Source organism: Podarcis vaucheri (genome assembly GCF_965113315.1).
Source record: "Podarcis vaucheri genome assembly, chromosome: 10".
In the NCBI taxonomy this organism is placed as follows: Eukaryota; Metazoa; Chordata; class Lepidosauria; order Squamata; family Lacertidae; genus Podarcis; species Podarcis vaucheri.
Genome location: NC_138748.1, coordinates 45,679,831 through 45,697,154, shown reverse-complemented (window position 1 = coordinate 45,697,154; position 17,324 = coordinate 45,679,831). Strand labels below are relative to the sequence as shown.

Sequence of the window (17,324 nt, the reverse complement as noted above, 5' to 3'; positions counted from 1 at the left end):
CAAACATATAAATAAAATATACTCCGCACAATATGGTTTATTCTTTATATTTGATAAGCGCCAACATTCTCAAACTGAGGGAGAGAGCCTCAAGGTCACCCAGTAAGTCTGTGGTGCAGCTGAGAATTGGTGAGAGTCCAAATTCTGACTAATGGGCCATGCTGGAAGCAAATATAGCATCGTCATCTCTATTCTGCTTCATTCTCTGTCCCCGAGCAATTGCTAACGACTGGAGAAATTCACTTTGCCATACCCTGGCAGGAGCACTTCTGTTGCCACTAACTTCAAGTGTGTGTTTGTGTAATATATATATAGAGAGAGAGAGAAAGAGAGAGAAATTTGGAAGGGCGGGTGTTAAACTAAAATGGTGGAAATGATCATTGGACCCTTGCTGAAATTTCAGGGGTGAACCACAGAAAAGCTCTGCTGATTCAGGCCAAAGGCCCGCCTCTTCTGGCACCAGATGCCTATGGGAAGCCTGAAAGCAGACCTGAGCACAGCAACACTCTCCCAACCTGTGATCCCTGACAACTTGTGATCCCCTGGCATTCAGAGGCATACTGCATCTGACAGTGGAGGCAAAACATAGTCATTGTGACTGGTAGCAATGCCAATGGAAAGAGGTGGTATGATTGGCCTAGGTCCCAATATGTGTCATCTTCCTTATTAGTTCCTTCTGTACTGCAAGTTTCTACTTGGCGACTTCTGCCCTTATTTTGTTCCACCAGCGGTGCTTGCCTGCCTCTTTCTCAGAGTCAGCTTCCGCTTCCTGATTGTCTGCTCTTTGTTGCCTTTGCAGGCCTTTGAGGTGGCTGAGCAAGAGCTGGGGATCCCTGCCCTGCTGGATCCCAGTGACATGGTCTCCATGAAGGTCCCCGACTGCCTCAGCATCATGACCTACGTCTCTCAGTATTACAACCATTTCAACAACCCCAACCAAGGTGAGAGCTCCAAAGCGGGGCATTTTCCTACAGTTACCCCTCCAGGGATCTGAATGACACAGAGGAGGAGTTGTGCTCCCCTCCCCATGACAATATTGGCACCTTTGCTCGCTTGCAGTCCATAAAGTTGTTTGCAGTGGTGAGCACTGACTTCTCCAAGCTTGATGAATCCATGCCCTTCTCCTAGAGCAGGTGTGAAGAACCTTTAGCCCTCCAGAAGTTGCTGAACTACAACTCCCATCATCCCTTGTCTGTGGCCTTACTTGCTGGGGTGATGGGAGTTGTAGTTCAGCTGCTGAGTCACCCATGAGCATGAAATACTTGCCTTTGGTGAGTTGGGTTAGTAGATTCCGAAGTACCATACTGGGAGCAATACACCATCACCCTTCCTGAGACTGGCGTGGGGCAGGACACAAACACTTGCCTGTTCCTAATTTGCCAAATTTTGCAGATCCCCAGAACTGCACATGGTTTTAATGCTGCTGCTTAATGTTTCTGGGCTCTGGGCTGAAAGCCGAGCTTAAGGGCTCATCGCAGCTTTGAAGTATAAAGGAGTGGGGTGAATAGTTTGCCCACAACAACCGGAAAGAACAGAAACTCATGTAGGCTGTGTGCTGCCACCCCTGTCTAGGTGTTTTCAACTATGAGACAGTAGCGAAGTGAGAAAATCCACTTTGTCAAATGCAGTGATACTCTACAACTTCTGGCCCTGAAAGCATACAGGCTAAAAGGGGGTGAGGGTAGATGAGCAAATCCATCTCCAGTGTCCCTGCATTTACCAGCTCTGCTTTAGAGCCATGTTGAGAGGGAAAGTGAAGGGAGATTCTAAATGCGTTCACCCAACTAGCCTAGAATCTTCCCCTTGAGCCTCCCCATGCCTTAGCTGGTTTCTCGATCGCAAGGAGGCTAAGCACGCTCACCCAAACACATTAAGACTCCCTTTTCTGACTTTCCCTCTGGTTTGTGTTCAGAGATGTGCTTGGGTACATGTACTTGCCCCCTGTCCACTTTTAGCCCACATGCTTTCAGGTGAGCACCTGAAGAGGGCTTCTGTCTTTTACTGACTCATCAGCCACCATCATGGATTGGTTCCCATCTGTCTTTGCAGCCAGAGTCCTCCCGCCTATGAAGCACCCTGCAGTTGCCTCCTCACCTACTCTGCCAGCACACAAACCTGTGCCTGCCTCCGAGACCACATCAGCCCCCAAGGTACTGAGCCTGCTCCTCTGATCGGTCAGATGTCTCTAACCTGCTTCAGGTTCCAGTTTCTGAATTGATTCTTTCCAAAAGCAATAGATTCAAAAAGTATGGCTGATCATTCTGTCCTCTTCAGCTTTGAAGAATTTACGGTTCTCCTTTTGTGGTTACTGTGGCAGGGTTTATATTGTTTCTGCACTTGACACAGAGATATGTATATTTCAGGAAGGGGGATGCAGTGTATAGAGCAGGTGTTAATCACAAAGTTCAATGCAGCCGTTGTGCCACTAATAACAGCCCACAAAGGCAGGGGTGGCCCTTTAGGTATTGTTAGTCTTCCAACTCCCATCAGCCCCAGCAGCATGGCCAGTGATCTGGGAGAGTGGGAGTTGTAGTCCAATAATATCTATAGGGTTAGAGGTTCTCTTGTAAGGGTTTGCTAAACCTTATGTTTATGCTACCTGCCAGGGATTGCAAAAAAGGGGTGTTTGAGCACCATGAATGCCACAATACCTGAGTTGTAAATTGTGCACGTTTGGTGTAGAGAGTTGCTGTTATTCCTGATATCCGAGGGCCTTTTTTTGTTTGTTTAACATAATTGAGTATCTTGAAATAACTATCCCTTAACACACATCAGTGGTTGCTGTGTTTACAGGATATCAGCCCTACATATCTTGTTTCACCTTGGGATAAAAACAATTCTATTGTAAACAACCTTTTTTCCTGTGACAGGGGTCAACATTTTTGCCCAGGGCAAATAGCAAACCTGTTAAACATTGTCATGCACATTTCAAACTAGGATTCAGTTGCACACAGAGACCGTGAAACAGAGCTTGCCTCTGGACAGGGTTGTTGTATGATAAACACCTGTCTTTCTCCAGTCAGCAATAATGCATGAAGACAAAGTACTGGCTTCTTCCATGACTTCTCAGTATAACACTTTCTACTGCCAACAGTTCCACATGATCATGTCAAACAATAACACAGAAGCCTGCAATCATCCGGGGAATGGAAACATGCACGCAAAGAAGGAGGCGACAGTGAATTAGGGATCCTGCAAAGTCATGCAGCACATTTGCTCAGGCTTAACAATACATAAAAAATCCAAAAGAGAGTATAGCATGCCTCTCTGCTGAAACTCAGAAACTTTCATGTTTACAAGTGAAAATGTAGACAGACCTTTTACCATAACTTAATCAGAAGGGTTGCGGGGGGGGGGGTTGTAATATCAGAGTCCATAGAAAATTGCTTTAATGTGTGTGTGGATGTGGCATGTACACCTCTGCTTGGCCACTCCTGATTACTGAAAACAAACCAGTTACCTGCAAATTGAGAATAAGCCAGATAATGCAAACCAATTGGAGGTAACAACTGGATTTCTGAAGAAGAAGGGAGGTCAAGATATGGCTTCTATTCTGAAAAGAATATTGTAACCTGGAAGCTATATATGTGCCTCTTTCAAGGGTCTTGTTGAGAGATTTAGTAGTTCCCATGAGCTGTTGAGAATTTTACATTATTGAACTGGTATTGGAAGATTCCCCTCTTCCTCCTTGGCAGTCATCATTCGAAAGAGCATCATGCTCCATTCATTCCAAGACTGGCTGAGAGCCAGAGCATCTTGCTGAGATCTGGGCTGCAGATGTTGGATAAGTCACTTCTTAATACTTTGAACTGGGTGGGGCAGGAATTTGCAGCACAGTGGAGCCCTAAGTTGGTAAGCAACCCTAGTACCTGAATAGATCTTTCTTCAGGTTTGAGGCTCTGCTGTGAGGCCAGTCCCAAGAATGTCTGAATCTCTTTGTTTGTGGAGATATTCTTACGCCACCTTTCTGTTGCGACAGGATGAGGATGCTGCAGGCCTGGCGGAGCAGTCCCAGCGAACCACCCTGAGCAGCACTTGCGCAGCTTGCCAACAACACGTCCACTTGGTCCAGCGCTACCTGGCTGATGGCAAGCTGTACCACCGCCAGTGCTTCAGGTAAGCTCTTCCTCCTCACTGAAGACCAAGTGGAGCCACCTGCTCTCCTGTAGCCTTATCCTTCTTTGCCAGGCATGGCCTTCTAATTATGCCAAGCCCACGGAGATCATCTCTGTTTTCTGAGTTGTGAGAACACACTACCTGCATATTTTTGCCAGCTACCATGAGGTCAGTAACTTCATTATGAAAAGAGAGAAATAAGCAGCAGCCTAAAACTTCTGTACTTGAGTGGGTCCCATAATTGCTGCTGTTCTGAGAATCAGGCAGAAGGGGCTTTACTTGGCTGGTGGTTGTCCTCTATTTGTCTTTATAGGATATTGTCCTCGTTTAGATAGATAGATAGATAGATAGATAGATAGATAGATAGATAGATAGAAAGATAGTTCAGTAGCACCTTAGAGACCAACTAAGTTTGTTCTTGGTATAAGCTTTTGTGTGGATGCACACTTCTTCAGATACGTCCTCCTTTAATTAGTATTTAAATTAAAAGCTTTCTTTTTAAGGCTGCATTTCAGTACAATAGGAGGACTTCTGTTTCATGTCCTTCTCCCCACAACGCCCAGAATCTGCTCCTGAGGGTCCCCCCAAACCTCCAGGGCTGATTTTGATGGTACGAAGGGGTGCTGGAGAGGACATTGCACACACAAAAGTCTGTTGTAGTAGTGGAGCTGCCTCACTGGATACAGCTCAAGGTCCTCTCTAAGAGATGATTCCAAAAATATGACATCAGGTAAAACACAGATTGCAACAGCAGCCAGTGAATAGTAGCTACAAAGTAGTCAGACTTTTAAACAATGTACAGCCCAGCATAAAAATAGCCAGAATGTCCAGATAAACTGAAGATTAAAACCCAGTCCTCTAAAACCCAACAGCCTAAAAAGAAAAAAGAAAGCTGAAACAGATGGGGCTTCAAGGCTTTTTCACATCACTACTGTAGGTTAAATGATGAGGGCATATCAATTTTTTTCAAAAACATGAGCAACTGTGGGAATATAGAACACTACTGTGATGTTCTGCTACTAAATCCATGAGGCTCATAAGTCTCGCTGTCATTCCCAGTTCTGACCTGCTTTCTGTGTTATTGGCGTACGACTGTAGTGTAGAAAAAGTGAGGGGCACGTCTGTTTCTCAGGAAAGAGGCACATTTTCCAAACCAGCTTTGATTGTTTTACTTAATATGTCTTTTCTCTGAGGAATAAAATGTACTTGATTAACTTTATGGTGTCATATTTGCCCACACAAAAAGGGAAGACAGATCCAGCCCCAGAGAGCAAAACTGCTTTTGAGTTTAAGTCATGTGAGAGAGACGGCACCAGCCTCTGCTCTGAAAACCTATAGCCTGAGTTAGAAGTGCAAATCAGTTGTAATTTCTATGTGGACAAATGGGGACTCAAGAAACAGAGAAGCTAAGTGACTTAGCCTAGAGTGTCACAAGGCATCTTTGGCGAAGCTATAAAGGGAAGTTTGTTCTTCTAAGGGTGCCTGTGATCACAACTCCGCAATTCTTGCCTATCTCCACTGTTTGGTGACAGGCTTTGCTTGTGTCTCTGGCAGGTGTAAGGAATGCTCCAGCACTCTCCTCCCCGGTTCTTACAAGCCTGGACCTGAACTGGGCACGTTTGTGTGCACCCAGCATCGTGGCAAGTTGGGCCTGAGCGGGAGGATGGAGCGCAGACCAAGCCCAGATCTTCAGCACGTGGGGGAAAGCGGAGAGACTGGGATAGTGAGCACTGGTGCGGAGGAAGAGAACGGAATACTGGAGGAGCACCCATCTGCCGCGGAAGAGATAGGCAAAACGGGGGAGAGGGTAGCTGATGGAGTGGAAAGCGAGGTGCCTCTTGCGCAGCCAAAGAACGAAACACTCGCCCCTGCTCCCGGATCTGAAACCTGCTCCCAAACACCCCCCAAACCTCCTGTGCCAGCAAAGCCACCTCTGCTCATGCAAGAGAAGGCTAGCCTGCAACACGGGCAGCTCAAGGAGGCTCGGCCCACGCCTGCCCCCAGGAAGAGCACAGACACAGCAGCTGCCCTGTCACCGCCAAGCTCCCAGCCTGTTCCGAAGCCCAGAGCCAATGTGCAAAGCGAGGGATCCAGTGAGCCTGGCGCTGGACTGGCCAATGGTAAGGAAATGCGTGCACAGAGGGAAGCAGTGAAAAACCCATGTGCAGCACCATGGCAATAGCCAAACTGAAATGGGAGCCCTCATTTGCAGCTTGTGTGGATTGGAATCTTAGAATCACAGAAGGAACCTCAAAGGCCATCTAGTTAGACTCCTGAGGCAGGAAACCTGCTGTTGCAACATCTCTGGTAGGTGGCCACCCGTGATGTTGCAGGAGCAGAGTCCCTGCTTTCTCTTTTTTGTAAACTGCAGTGCAGCCATCCTTGTTGAGGGGCAGTATAGAATTTTCTGCATAAATAAATACAGTTGACAGGGGGTTATACGAGAAAACCTTTGGAGGTACATTTCAGCAGTAGCAGTGGGCAGCTTGGCGAAAGCCCTTTTGTCCTGTGAAACATGCCCTTCTGATGGGACAGATAACCTGGATTCTGTGCCCATGAATTAACTGCATTCACTCCTTGTGTGATGCTTCATTCTTCTTCCACAAGCACGATTTTCTGGTAAGGACCAGTGGAGTGGATGGAAAGAAGGGCGAGGAGATTCAAGGCTGGGTGTGCCTTGGGCATAGACCAGAGAGCCGTAGCCAGAGTGGAGGGAAAGGAGCTGTGCGGCTGTGCAGTCATGCTCCCAGAAGGCAAGAGATGATTTAATTGGCCACTTTCCTAGTTTCTGAGGTTTCGCAAGATGCCGCGCAGCTGCATGTTGGGAGCTTTCATCCCTGGCTATAAAGACAAGTTATCCCAGCGTAATGGATTTGGACGTCCTTGCTAGGAGATGAGACACATGGGTATGTGAAGAGCCGAGCTGGATCAGACCAAAGGCCCATCCAGTCCAGCATCCTGCTCTCACAGTTGCCAACCAGAGGCCTATGGGAAGCCTGCGAGCAAGACTAGAGCTCAAGAGCAGTCTCCCCACTTGTGGTTCCCAGCAGCTGTTATTCAGCAGCAGATTGCCTCTGACAGTACAGGGGGAATCATAGAGCTATTAGCCATTATGGCAGTCTGCCATGACTTTGTCTAAGCCTCCATTAAGGCACCTATTTTTGCTGGCTATCCCTACGTCTTGTGGGAATGAATCCCATAGATTTAACTGTGTGCTATGCGAAGAAGTATTAACTGTTGTCCTGAATTTTCCAACAAATTCAGTAGTGCTTGAAAACTGTTGGGAGAGAGGGAGAAAAATCCTTTCTCTATCCACTTTCTCCAAACTGTTCATAATTGTATACACATCTATCATTTTCTCCCTTACTTGCCTTTCCCCCTCTCCTAAACATAAAAGCCCCTAATGTTGCACCCTTTCTTGTGTTCTTCATTTCTGGATTAGGTAGGCCTCCTGAGCCCTGTCCTCCTGTTCCGAAGCCCAGAGGCAGACCCACGTCCTCCGAGCGGTATGTCCCTTTCGCTTGCAAATCACATTCAGACAGCGAGATAAATGTCAACCTTCCCTCCAGTTTCCTTTTTCCCTGTTCATGCAAATTGAGCTGCAGGATGGGCATGCATTGGAGGTTTTAAGTGAGAGATGGAGGCTCATTCAGAACTTGTTATTTTGAAGTAGTGACACTCCCCCCCCCCCACTGTCTATTGAAGAGAGAATCCTGGGTCCTTGCAGAGCAATACAGACAGCAACAGCCCCCCTTCAATCTGTGTACCTCTTGTCAAAATGCAAGTTAACAAACAACTGTGTAGACCACACTTCTCCAATCTGGTGCTTTCCAGATGTTGTTGGCCTGCAACTCCCACCATCCCTGAACACTTCCTCTGCGGTCTGGGGCTGATGGGAGGTGGAGTTAAAAAACATATTGAGGGCTCCCAGTTGGGGAAGGCTGACAAGATAGTAAATCATGCAGATGAACCCTGTGTAGGAAGAACAGCATGTCTTGATTTCCAAAGGGTAGCTATGTTAGTCTATTGCAACGAGTCTTGTGGCACCTTTAAGGACTAGCAAAGCTAAGAAATCAGGTAGTTTTCCCTGGACCATGTGTCACAAGACTCTTCATCATGCTTTAAGCAGCTCTTAGCAATTTCAGCCACAAAGAGGGGAAGATGGAAAGGCTCAGGGTCATGTCTGAGTCACTTGATGTCTCCCAGTCCAGCACAGATGGAAAGGGTTGTTCTCAGTGCATCAGACTATCCTTAGCTTGAGAATGCAAAGCTGCTGCTCAGTATTCCTGCCTGAAAGACTGGAGAAAAAAATAACAGGGCTGTGTATATTCTAAACATAACAACCAAAGTCATGATTCAGTACCAAGAAAATCTGCTTTCTGCTTTTCAGCCTTCAAAATATACATGTGTCTATCTTTTTTCTTTTTTTTAAGCAAAGGGTTATGAAGTAAATTAAGATTCTGCAGGGGGGAGTGAATGTTGTGTTCAGTATCAGCTTGTGGTCTTGTGTGGCACACTTGCGGAATATGTGCAGCCTTGGGCTTCAGAGACCGAGCGTCTTGCTTGGGAGGAGCCTCTTTTCCATTTTGTACTCTCCCCCTTTCATCCTTCCTTACCCCATATAATTTCTCCTGCCAGAACTGGGGAATGCCCGCGGCCCAAAGACCCTCCCTGGATTGCATTGGTCCAGGGAGAGCCCAAGAAGAAGCCTCCCCCGCCTCCCCCGCCAGGTAGTCGCAAGGAGAGCCCCTCGAGGGTTTTGGAGGAGGATGAAGGCGGAGAAGGGAAAGCGCAAGGCAGGGAAGGCAGGCCCGCTCCGGAGGAGCCCAAGCCGTATAACCCCTTTGAGGAGGATGAGGAAGAGCAGGAGGAGGAGGAAGAGGAGGGAGTCGTCGCGCAGCAGAGCCCGCCAAAGCAAGAGCAGAGTGAGGGCGAGCCCACCTCCAAGGGGTCTCACCCCTGGTACGGCATCACCCCCACCAGCAGCCCCAAGACCAAGAAGCGGCCAGCTCCCAGGGCCCCCAACGCATCCCCTCTTGGTGAGTCTCCACCCTCCCTTCCGACAGGAAGGAAAAGAATGAGCTCTCTCATGGCTTGCCCTGACGTGGCTTGGATGTTTGAGGCCTGGTCCTGCCATGCTTGCCGTGGCTGGGGTGCCCTCAGGGCTTTGTTGGACTCAAGCTCCCATCATCCCTGACCACTAGCCATGCTGGTGGAGGCTGATGGGAGTTGGAGTCCAGCAACGTTGAAGGGGAGATGCTCAGGTTCCCCATCTTTCGAATGGGCCTGTCTGGAAAAGGTGTTCTGTCATGCTATGACTTTTTTTCTGCCCAATCGCTGCCTTCACTCCTGGGTGCTTTGTGGGGGGGGGGGCAAATTGGCTGGGGCAGCAAAGGTAAATTTTGCCTTTGGACCAGTAGGCTAGGTTTTGCGCACACACATCGTTCTCTGTCCTCCAAATGGACAATCAAGAGGCAATATCGGAGTTCAAGGACACATTCCATGCAGGCAAATTGAGGGCCAAAGCAAGGCCAGTGGGAGGTGTGGCATGGGAAGGGTTCAGAGGGCTGGGCAGAGAGGCCTAAAGAGCCATGCTTGGGCCTGAGTTCCCCCACTTTCGTCTCACCTGTACTTTCCCCTGGTTGCAGCTCACCACCCCATCTCCCGACTCTCCCGCTCGGAGCCATCTTCCTCCACCCCCTCGCCTGCCCTGAGCCTGGAGAGCATCGCATCCGAGTGTTTGGCCAAGGGCGCGGACGACTTGGACGAGACCTCCGTGCCCAAGAGCTCCTCGGAGCCCGCAGTCCACGTCCCAGCCGCCACTTCCGTCGTCTCCTCCTCAGCCCCTCCGCTCCCCCGCCTCTCCTCCTCTGGTGAGGAGTGTCCCACGGCCCTGCCCGGCAGCTCGGCCAACTCCTCCTTTTTGTCCTCCAGCGATTTGGCTGGCGATGGCAGCGAGGCACACGGGGGACATTCACAGACTGCCCGAACCTCCTCATCTGGGAACTTGAAAACCTCTCCTGGGGGAGCCTCCCCCAAGCCTTCGGCCGGGGCCATTCCCACGCCTATCCTCTTGGCCTCGGAGCTGAGTGGTGCGGCTGCCAGGAGCTCTCCATCACCCAAAGCACAGCCAAAGGTAAGTTGGAGTCGCTTTCCTAGGTTCTGGTCGTGAGACCCATCCTTCGTCCCTGCAGGTTTTTGAAAAACAATGACCTTTTGCCTTGCTCTGTTACTTTGAAAGGTCCCTGAAATGAACGGAGAAGTTTTTATGTGTGCATGTGCATGTTTGTGTGTGTAACAAAGCATCTGGCCAGGAAGTCCCAGTCAGAGTTAGGGCTTCACTGTCTTCGTACAGTGGTACCTTGGTTTGCCACCGTTTTGGATTACAACCACGTCAAAACCGGAAGTGTGTGTTTTCCTATTTTGGATTACAACTCTTTTTTTTTTTTATTACAACCAATTTTGGGGGGGAGGCCCCATTGGCGAAAGCACGCCTTGGGTTACAACCTGTTTTGGTTTACAACCAGACCTCCGGAACAGGTTATGGTTGTAAACCAAGACACCACTGTATTCCCAGAGACATGACAACTTCTTGGCCTGCTCTCCACTCTCGCCTCTAGCACCACCCGCTGGTTATCTTATGTACTGCTTATTTCGCAGCCTTACAAATAATTAACTCTGGGTAGAAGCTGCTGTTATGAAGTACTGCACAGGGTTTCAGATCCTCTGACAATGCTGCTTTAAATATGGCATGCACAACAAAGGCTGTTCTCAAGGGAAAGGTCTGTTAGGGCTGTGTTTAATGGTGCTGGGGGGGGGCTGATTGGGGGGCTTCTGATTCCCCCACCCCTGCTTTATCTCTCCATCAGTTTTGGCTTTTTGCTCCATTCTCTTCCCCCTCCAATTAACATAGGCCTAAACTGATCACATGCAGAGGGCTTGAAATGAAGGCTGCCTGTGGCTCATGAGCTGCAGAGGAGGGGGCTGACACGAAACTCCCCAGCCACAGAGTGCTGCAGGGTTTCGTGTCAGCCCCCCCCTCCATCTTTTACCCCGGGAAATATAAAACTCACTGCTCCACCATGCAATTCCCTGTTCCACCAGGATCCCTTGGACTGCAAGGCAGTCTCACTGTGGCTGGCTTGCCCTCAGTTGCTGAGCATGGGTGTCGGGAGTGTCCCCAGCATTTGTGATTTCTCGTGTGCACTGCCTCATTTCCCTTGCTCAGAATCAGGAGCCCCTGGCCTGTGTCTGTTGCAAAAGAGGCCTGGCTACTACGCCCCCCCCCCCGGTGCCAGAGCTGAGTCCCTGCTCCAGAGATATGGTCCTCAAAAGTGCCAGGGTGGAGTGGCAGGTTCAGGATCCCATTGTGGTGCAGCCCAAGAGGTATATTTTGATATTCTGCTTGGTGTGTTTGTCCCCAGTCATCCTGCAAAGAGAATCCCTTCAACCGGAAGCCGTCGCCTGTCACATCCCCCTCCATTAAGAAGACTCCAAAGGGACCCAAGCCAGCAAGGCCTCCTGCTCCAGGACATGGCTTCCCGCTAATTAAACGGAAGGTAACGAGGATTGGGGGCTTCTGCCTCATTTGCAATGCTACTTAAATTCCCACAAATCGCTCACAAAAGGAGTATTTAAATTAACTGAGCTAACTCAGTTGTGTTTGTTAACTTCAGTGGGTTCTACTCTGAGTAAAACTTAATTGAATACCACCCCTGTGAAGAGGGATTGCATACTTTCTAGTGAGGTGATTGAGAGCTAAGGGCTGGTGTGAGGCATTTGTATGCAGTGGTTGTGGCTTCCTCTGAAAGCTACACCATAACAAAAGCTGCTGGGGCAGATTCTAAATGCTGAGCCTGAAACCTGGCTTTGAAGGTGCTGAAGGCAAGCTTCGCTTGCAGAAGAACAGTTATCTGGGGTCAGGTGTGGGGCAGGTGCTGGGGCAAGGCTTGGTGAAATGAAAGCACAGGTCAAAGAGGGGCCAGGGCATGTTTAGTTAGGCCTGCAGGCTGGAGGTTCCTCACCAGTGCTTTATGTTTATTCTGTGGACTCCAGAATTTGTCTCCTTAAGAATGTTGGCCAAAACAAGTTTCTGTCCCTCATGATTGTGTAGGAAACCATCTGAAACATTCAGTAGTGATAATTTTAGGTAAGGAGGCTAGGAGGGATTTTGGGTGGGAGACCCCTGCCAGGTTCTGCCCTACATCTTGCCCTAATTCACAGATACATATTTTCAAAAATGTATTCTCCATGACTCTTATCTCCCTCCTCCCACCCTGGAGTCAGTAGTTCTCTTCTAGAAAGCCACACCTGCCTTGTTAGAAACAGGAAGCATGATCCTTGGTTCCTTGCCTTTTTACAGGTTCAGTCAGACCAGTATGTTCCAGTGGAGGACATCTATGGCGAGATGGACAGCATTGAGCAACAGCTGGATGAGCTGGAGCATCGAGGGGTTGAGCTGGAAAGGAAGCTTCGCAGCATGGAAAATAATGGTAGGGTGGTGGATCGCTGCCTGTGAGGCTGCGCAGGGCGAGGCAGAAGGCAGGAATATTCGCAGGATATATGAGCGTCATCTTTGGCCATGCTTGCTGGGGCTGCTGGGAGTTGTAGTTCAGCAACATCTGGAAGGCCAAAGGTTCCCCCGCACCTGATAGAAAGCAGCCAAGTTTGCTTTTCCATGGCTTGGGCACCACCTGCCCATCTTTGCTTATCCCACTGTGTATATTCATGGGGTGAATGTTAAAAAATATTCTATGTATATGAATTATCCATGTTTGTTAAAATATATGCCACGTAATACTTGCTTAGGGAACTTTCAGGCAGAAGGGTTTCTGTGTTCAGAGCAAAGGCAAGGAGGGAAGAGGTTAAGTGTTGGCTACTTGGAAAAGACGGGTCAGGTTTAAAAACAAAAGCCAACCCTCCAGGATGTTTGGTATTTGTGTCCGGAGATGGAGGTGATTGAGGAAATGCCTTTGTGCGTGTCCTGGTTGTGTTTCTGCTTCAAAAATAGTATTTCTAGGTTTCAGGTGCCCTGAAGCTAATGTGGACTCACAGTAAGAGCTGCTGTAGCTGCCTCATCCCTTTGCCTCTGTGGTGGGCAGATCTCAGGGAAGGTCTCAGTGGTAGAGCACATGCTGTGCGTGGCAAAGATCTGGGTTCAGTCCCTGGCATTTCTACGTAGGGCTGAGAAAGTTCCCTGGTCTGAAACCCTGGAGAGCCACTGCCAAGGTAGATGAACCAATGGTCTAATTCAGTATTGGTGTCAGGCTCTGAAGAGTGTGTGGCAGAGGCAGGGGGACAGTGTAGTGACCCCAGAGAGACAGGAGCCAGGGCAATTCAAGGCAGAAGGAGAGACGGTTCAGGCGAGGGACAGGTCAGTAGATTCCCCATCTTCCTCTGTCCCACTGTCTCCTGGGAGCAGGAGGGGCTTGAAAAGGGAAGAGCAGTGACGACTTCTGTGCAGGAGGTCTCAGATTGAGGGCATGCCGCCTGTCAGATAAGCCGGAGGATAGGAGGGGGCCCCACTGTTGCTGCAACTTCTCCGTAGGGCCCAGACCTATGGACAGCTGCATAGAGGCTAGAAGTGTGTGAGTATGTGTATCCAGAGCACAATGGAAGCTGCTGTAAGTGGTTCTCTAGCCAACAAAGAGTTAACTGTCAGACGTGCATCTTCCTTATCCGAGATAGGCCAGGACAATAAGGTAGCTTCGTACCCGTGTGGCCTTCTGAGCTCTTTCCCTTCCTCCTCCCTTTGACCAGCAGATATTCCTGAAGATGGCCTGCTGGTTGACTGGTTCAAGCTCATCCACGAGAAGCACATGCTGGTGCGCCGGGAGTCTGAACTCATCTATATGTAAGTACATGTGGTTGATGAATGGCCACACACTTTCTAGGGGGCAAGTGCCACTCTTTGCAGGCTCAATCCCAAGCGCCAAAGGCCACCCCAAACAGGTAGATCAGAGGTTCAGGGGGCGCCATATGTTGTTGGGCTGCATCTCCCATCGTCCCCAGCCAGCATGGCCAGTGGTGAGCAATGATGGGAACTGTCTTCCAGAAGCATCTTGAGAGGCTAAGATTCCCCATCCAGGAGTGGATCTTCCAACCTTCTGAAAGAATCTGGACTTTGCTGAATTGGCTGTGGTAGGGAATGCCATAATGGCAAGGAGGATGAGCTAGTTAACTGGCACTATTACAGATGCCACATAATATTAGTTCTGCACTTGTTCTGCAGGGGGGCACCACCAAAACTCTGGAACTCACTGCCTATTGACACCAGGCAGGTGCCTTTACTGTACTCTTTTCAGCACCTGCCAGAAACTTTACCCAAACATGTAAAAACTGACAGACATTTTAATCTGCCATTTTAGCCTAGCTGATTTTATTTATATATTTTGTTTTTTAAAACTAACTTTAACTTTTATCAATAATTCTAATGTATATTTTATGCCTTTTGAAAACCACTTAGAAGTTTTACTTCCAGTTAAGCGGTGTATGCAGATATTGTTAAAAATAAAAAATTTGCCTTGCTGAAGATTCCCATCCCGCTGCTCCCACATCTTTGTGCTGGCATGTAACTCTCCTCTTTTCCTTCCTTTTAGCTTTAAGCAGCAGAACTTGGAGCAGCGTCAGGCTGACGTGGAGTATGAGCTGCGATGCCTCCTCAACAAACCTGGTACGTCTCTCAGGGTGTGATACGAGCAGTTTTTAAAAAAGTGATCTTTGCCGTAGCATTTGAGAATGACTTGAAAATGATTTTGGATGCATTTGAAAGGAACAGTGTTACAGGACCTACGTGATGAGACCATGCCAGGCAATGTGAGCTGTTTCTTGTTCCCCTGGTGTGCTCAGACTTTGCTGGGATGGCCAGTGCTCCAGGCTGCTCACTTTGAACGTTAGCCTAAGTATGTTTCTTCATAAGGTGCTTACAGTTCCTTCAGTATCCTTAAAATTGTGTATGTCCGTTTGTTTGTTTATTTACCCTACTCTTCAGCCAAAAAAAGACTGAATAGCAATCAATAAATCATTCATCCAATTTATATCCTACCTTTCCTGCCGAAAAGTCTAGGACTGCAGAAACGGCCATGACATATCACAACTAAAAACAGTCAAAAACAGTTACAAGCATGTTAAACGCATTCTAAAAACCAGCTAAATACATTATTTCAGTCGGTGACCTCAGGGTTGCCAAGAGCAGTGTCTTTCAGCCATCAAATGCCTGGAGAAACAGGAATGTTTTTAGAGTTCTCCTGAAAGTCAGTAATGAAGGAGACAGACACACCTCACTAGGGAGGGCATTCCACAAACACCCCTGTCCCTAGGTTTAAAATTTGAAAGACACAACACAAAAGGAAAAAGGATTGGGCAGGAGGAGGAAAGAAATGAAACTCAGAAACTAGTTCTTAGATATGGAGTTCTTTTGACTAGCTGGAAGGGAAACTGCCCAAGGAGAGGAACAGCCGAAAGTTGCTGATTTTGCATCAGAGCCAGTAAAGTGGTCCTGCTTCCCTTCCCTTTGCTCTGCTGTAGTATGACACAATGACAAGATGGCATTTGAAGGAGAAGAAAAGCCTGCTGGAGACGGCTTCTCAGTGGAGCTGATGGAGCAGTCCTTTCTTCTGTATGCTTCAGGCTGATGGAATGGCAGGCTAGGAAACCTGGGGCCCAGCAGCTGTTCTTCCACTATGGCCTGAGTGTTGCTAGTTTAGACAGCCGCTGTTACTGTGTCAGCTAAGAGGAGAACTCCCTAGTTTGAACATTCTCTCTGCCATGGGCGCATTAGGTAGCGTTTGGCAAGCCATAGATTCCCAGCCTCAATCTCATCTGCAGCATGAACAGAATAATAGCGGCCTACCTTACAGAGCTATTCTAAGGCTTGCTGAGATTGAAGGATTTCAGAATTTCGACATGAACCTATATGTAGGCGGAATACTACCCAGAGCAGAATATTATCTCAACGCACGTTGACTGCCAGCAGAGAGCACTGTTCAATAAAACGAGAGGCTCTTTCCCTACTGCCAGCCTTCAGTCGATGGCATTTCCTGCCCTAGTTAGTTCATGAAAGTCCAACAAGAGGGAAGCTCTCGAAACAGGCTCAAGGCACGGATGATCTGTAGAGAGGTATGGGGAAGAACATAGTGAGCAAAACCAGTGTTTCTTGAGCCACAATTGACCCTTTGTGAGGAGAACTTGGAAGATGTTCAGTCTCACAGGCAAGAAAGGAACATGGAGCAGTCTTGTTCTGAGTCACTGCCTTACACATTGCTTTGCCCAGTCTAGTTCTGTGTACTCTGAAGGGCAGTGGCTCTCTGGGGACCCAGACAGAGGTTTTCCTTAACTCTACTACCTGAGACCCCTTCGACTCAGGAGTAGCTAACCTGGGTCCCTCCAGAGGTTGCTGAGCTACAACTCCTCTCTGTCCTAGCCAACACCCCGTCATGGACAGTGTGGGTTGTAGTCCAGCAACTTCTGAAGGACACAGATTTTCTCACCCATTTTATCTGGAATTGACACACTCTGTCCCACACAATCCCACGGGTTGTGCACCTTCATAAGGGCCACCTTTTATCCTTTGGGTGGCATGTGCTAGGCTAGAAAGCCAGAACACGCTCAGACTTTGTGATATTTCCAGCACCGTTCATGTTAAGAGGAGGAGCACGCTGGGTTCAAGCGCACACTTGTCAAGTAATCCTTCGCAGAGCAGAAGTGTGACCATCTAACCCTAGGAAGTTCCATCACATAACTCCTGCATTGCTCTTCGCTGCTATTCTGTGCTGATGTTTTGCTGTTGGGTGTTCTTGTGCTTTCATTTTATGATTTTAACGTAAACTGTATTTGTTTAATTGTCACACTTTTTTGTCATCCGCTGCGGGACGGTTTCAAGGAAGGTGGGCTTATAAGTACAAACACCTAGTAAATAAATAACCGCCTACTCACCTCTCTCTTTCTTGGCGGACAGAGAAAGACTGGACAGATGAGGACCGTGTGAGGGAGAAGGTGCTGATGCAAGAACTGGTGACCATTATTGAGCAGCGGAACGCCATTGTCAATTGCTTGGACGAGGACCGGCAAAGGTAGCAGAAGGGGGAGTGGTTGGAAATGGCCTGCCTACTTCTAAATAACAGGGCTGGGGTGACTGTAAAGCTGGCTGTAATTGCATGGCCCCAAATGCCGTTCTTATAGTGAACATCTTCCCCAGACAAGACACAAGA

The 17,324-nt window shown here is 48.4% G+C and overlaps 1 protein-coding gene across 2 annotated transcripts in view; it reads left to right on the top strand.

Moving 5' to 3' along the window:
- The window catches only part of MICALL1 (MICAL like 1), a 32,096-nt gene that overhangs the window by 10,938 nt on the left and 3,834 nt on the right, over positions 1-17,324 (top strand). Inside the window, exons 3-14 of one of the 2 annotated variants that reach the window (XM_082241355.1) lie at positions 800-941; positions 2,050-2,150; positions 3,980-4,116; positions 5,671-6,236; positions 7,559-7,622; positions 8,755-9,155; positions 9,765-10,252; positions 11,541-11,675; positions 12,479-12,608; positions 13,876-13,969; positions 14,715-14,788; positions 17,072-17,186. In XM_082241355.1, coding sequence (XP_082097481.1) covers positions 800-941; positions 2,050-2,150; positions 3,980-4,116; positions 5,671-6,236; positions 7,559-7,622; positions 8,755-9,155; positions 9,765-10,252; positions 11,541-11,675; positions 12,479-12,608; positions 13,876-13,969; positions 14,715-14,788; positions 17,072-17,186 — 2,447 coding nt within the window. The remainder of the gene's footprint in view (positions 1-799; positions 942-2,049; positions 2,151-3,979; positions 4,117-5,670; positions 6,237-7,558; positions 7,623-8,754; positions 9,156-9,764; positions 10,253-11,540; positions 11,676-12,478; positions 12,609-13,875; positions 13,970-14,714; positions 14,789-17,071; positions 17,187-17,324) is intronic. The other variant, XM_082241356.1, reaches the window with a different exon arrangement.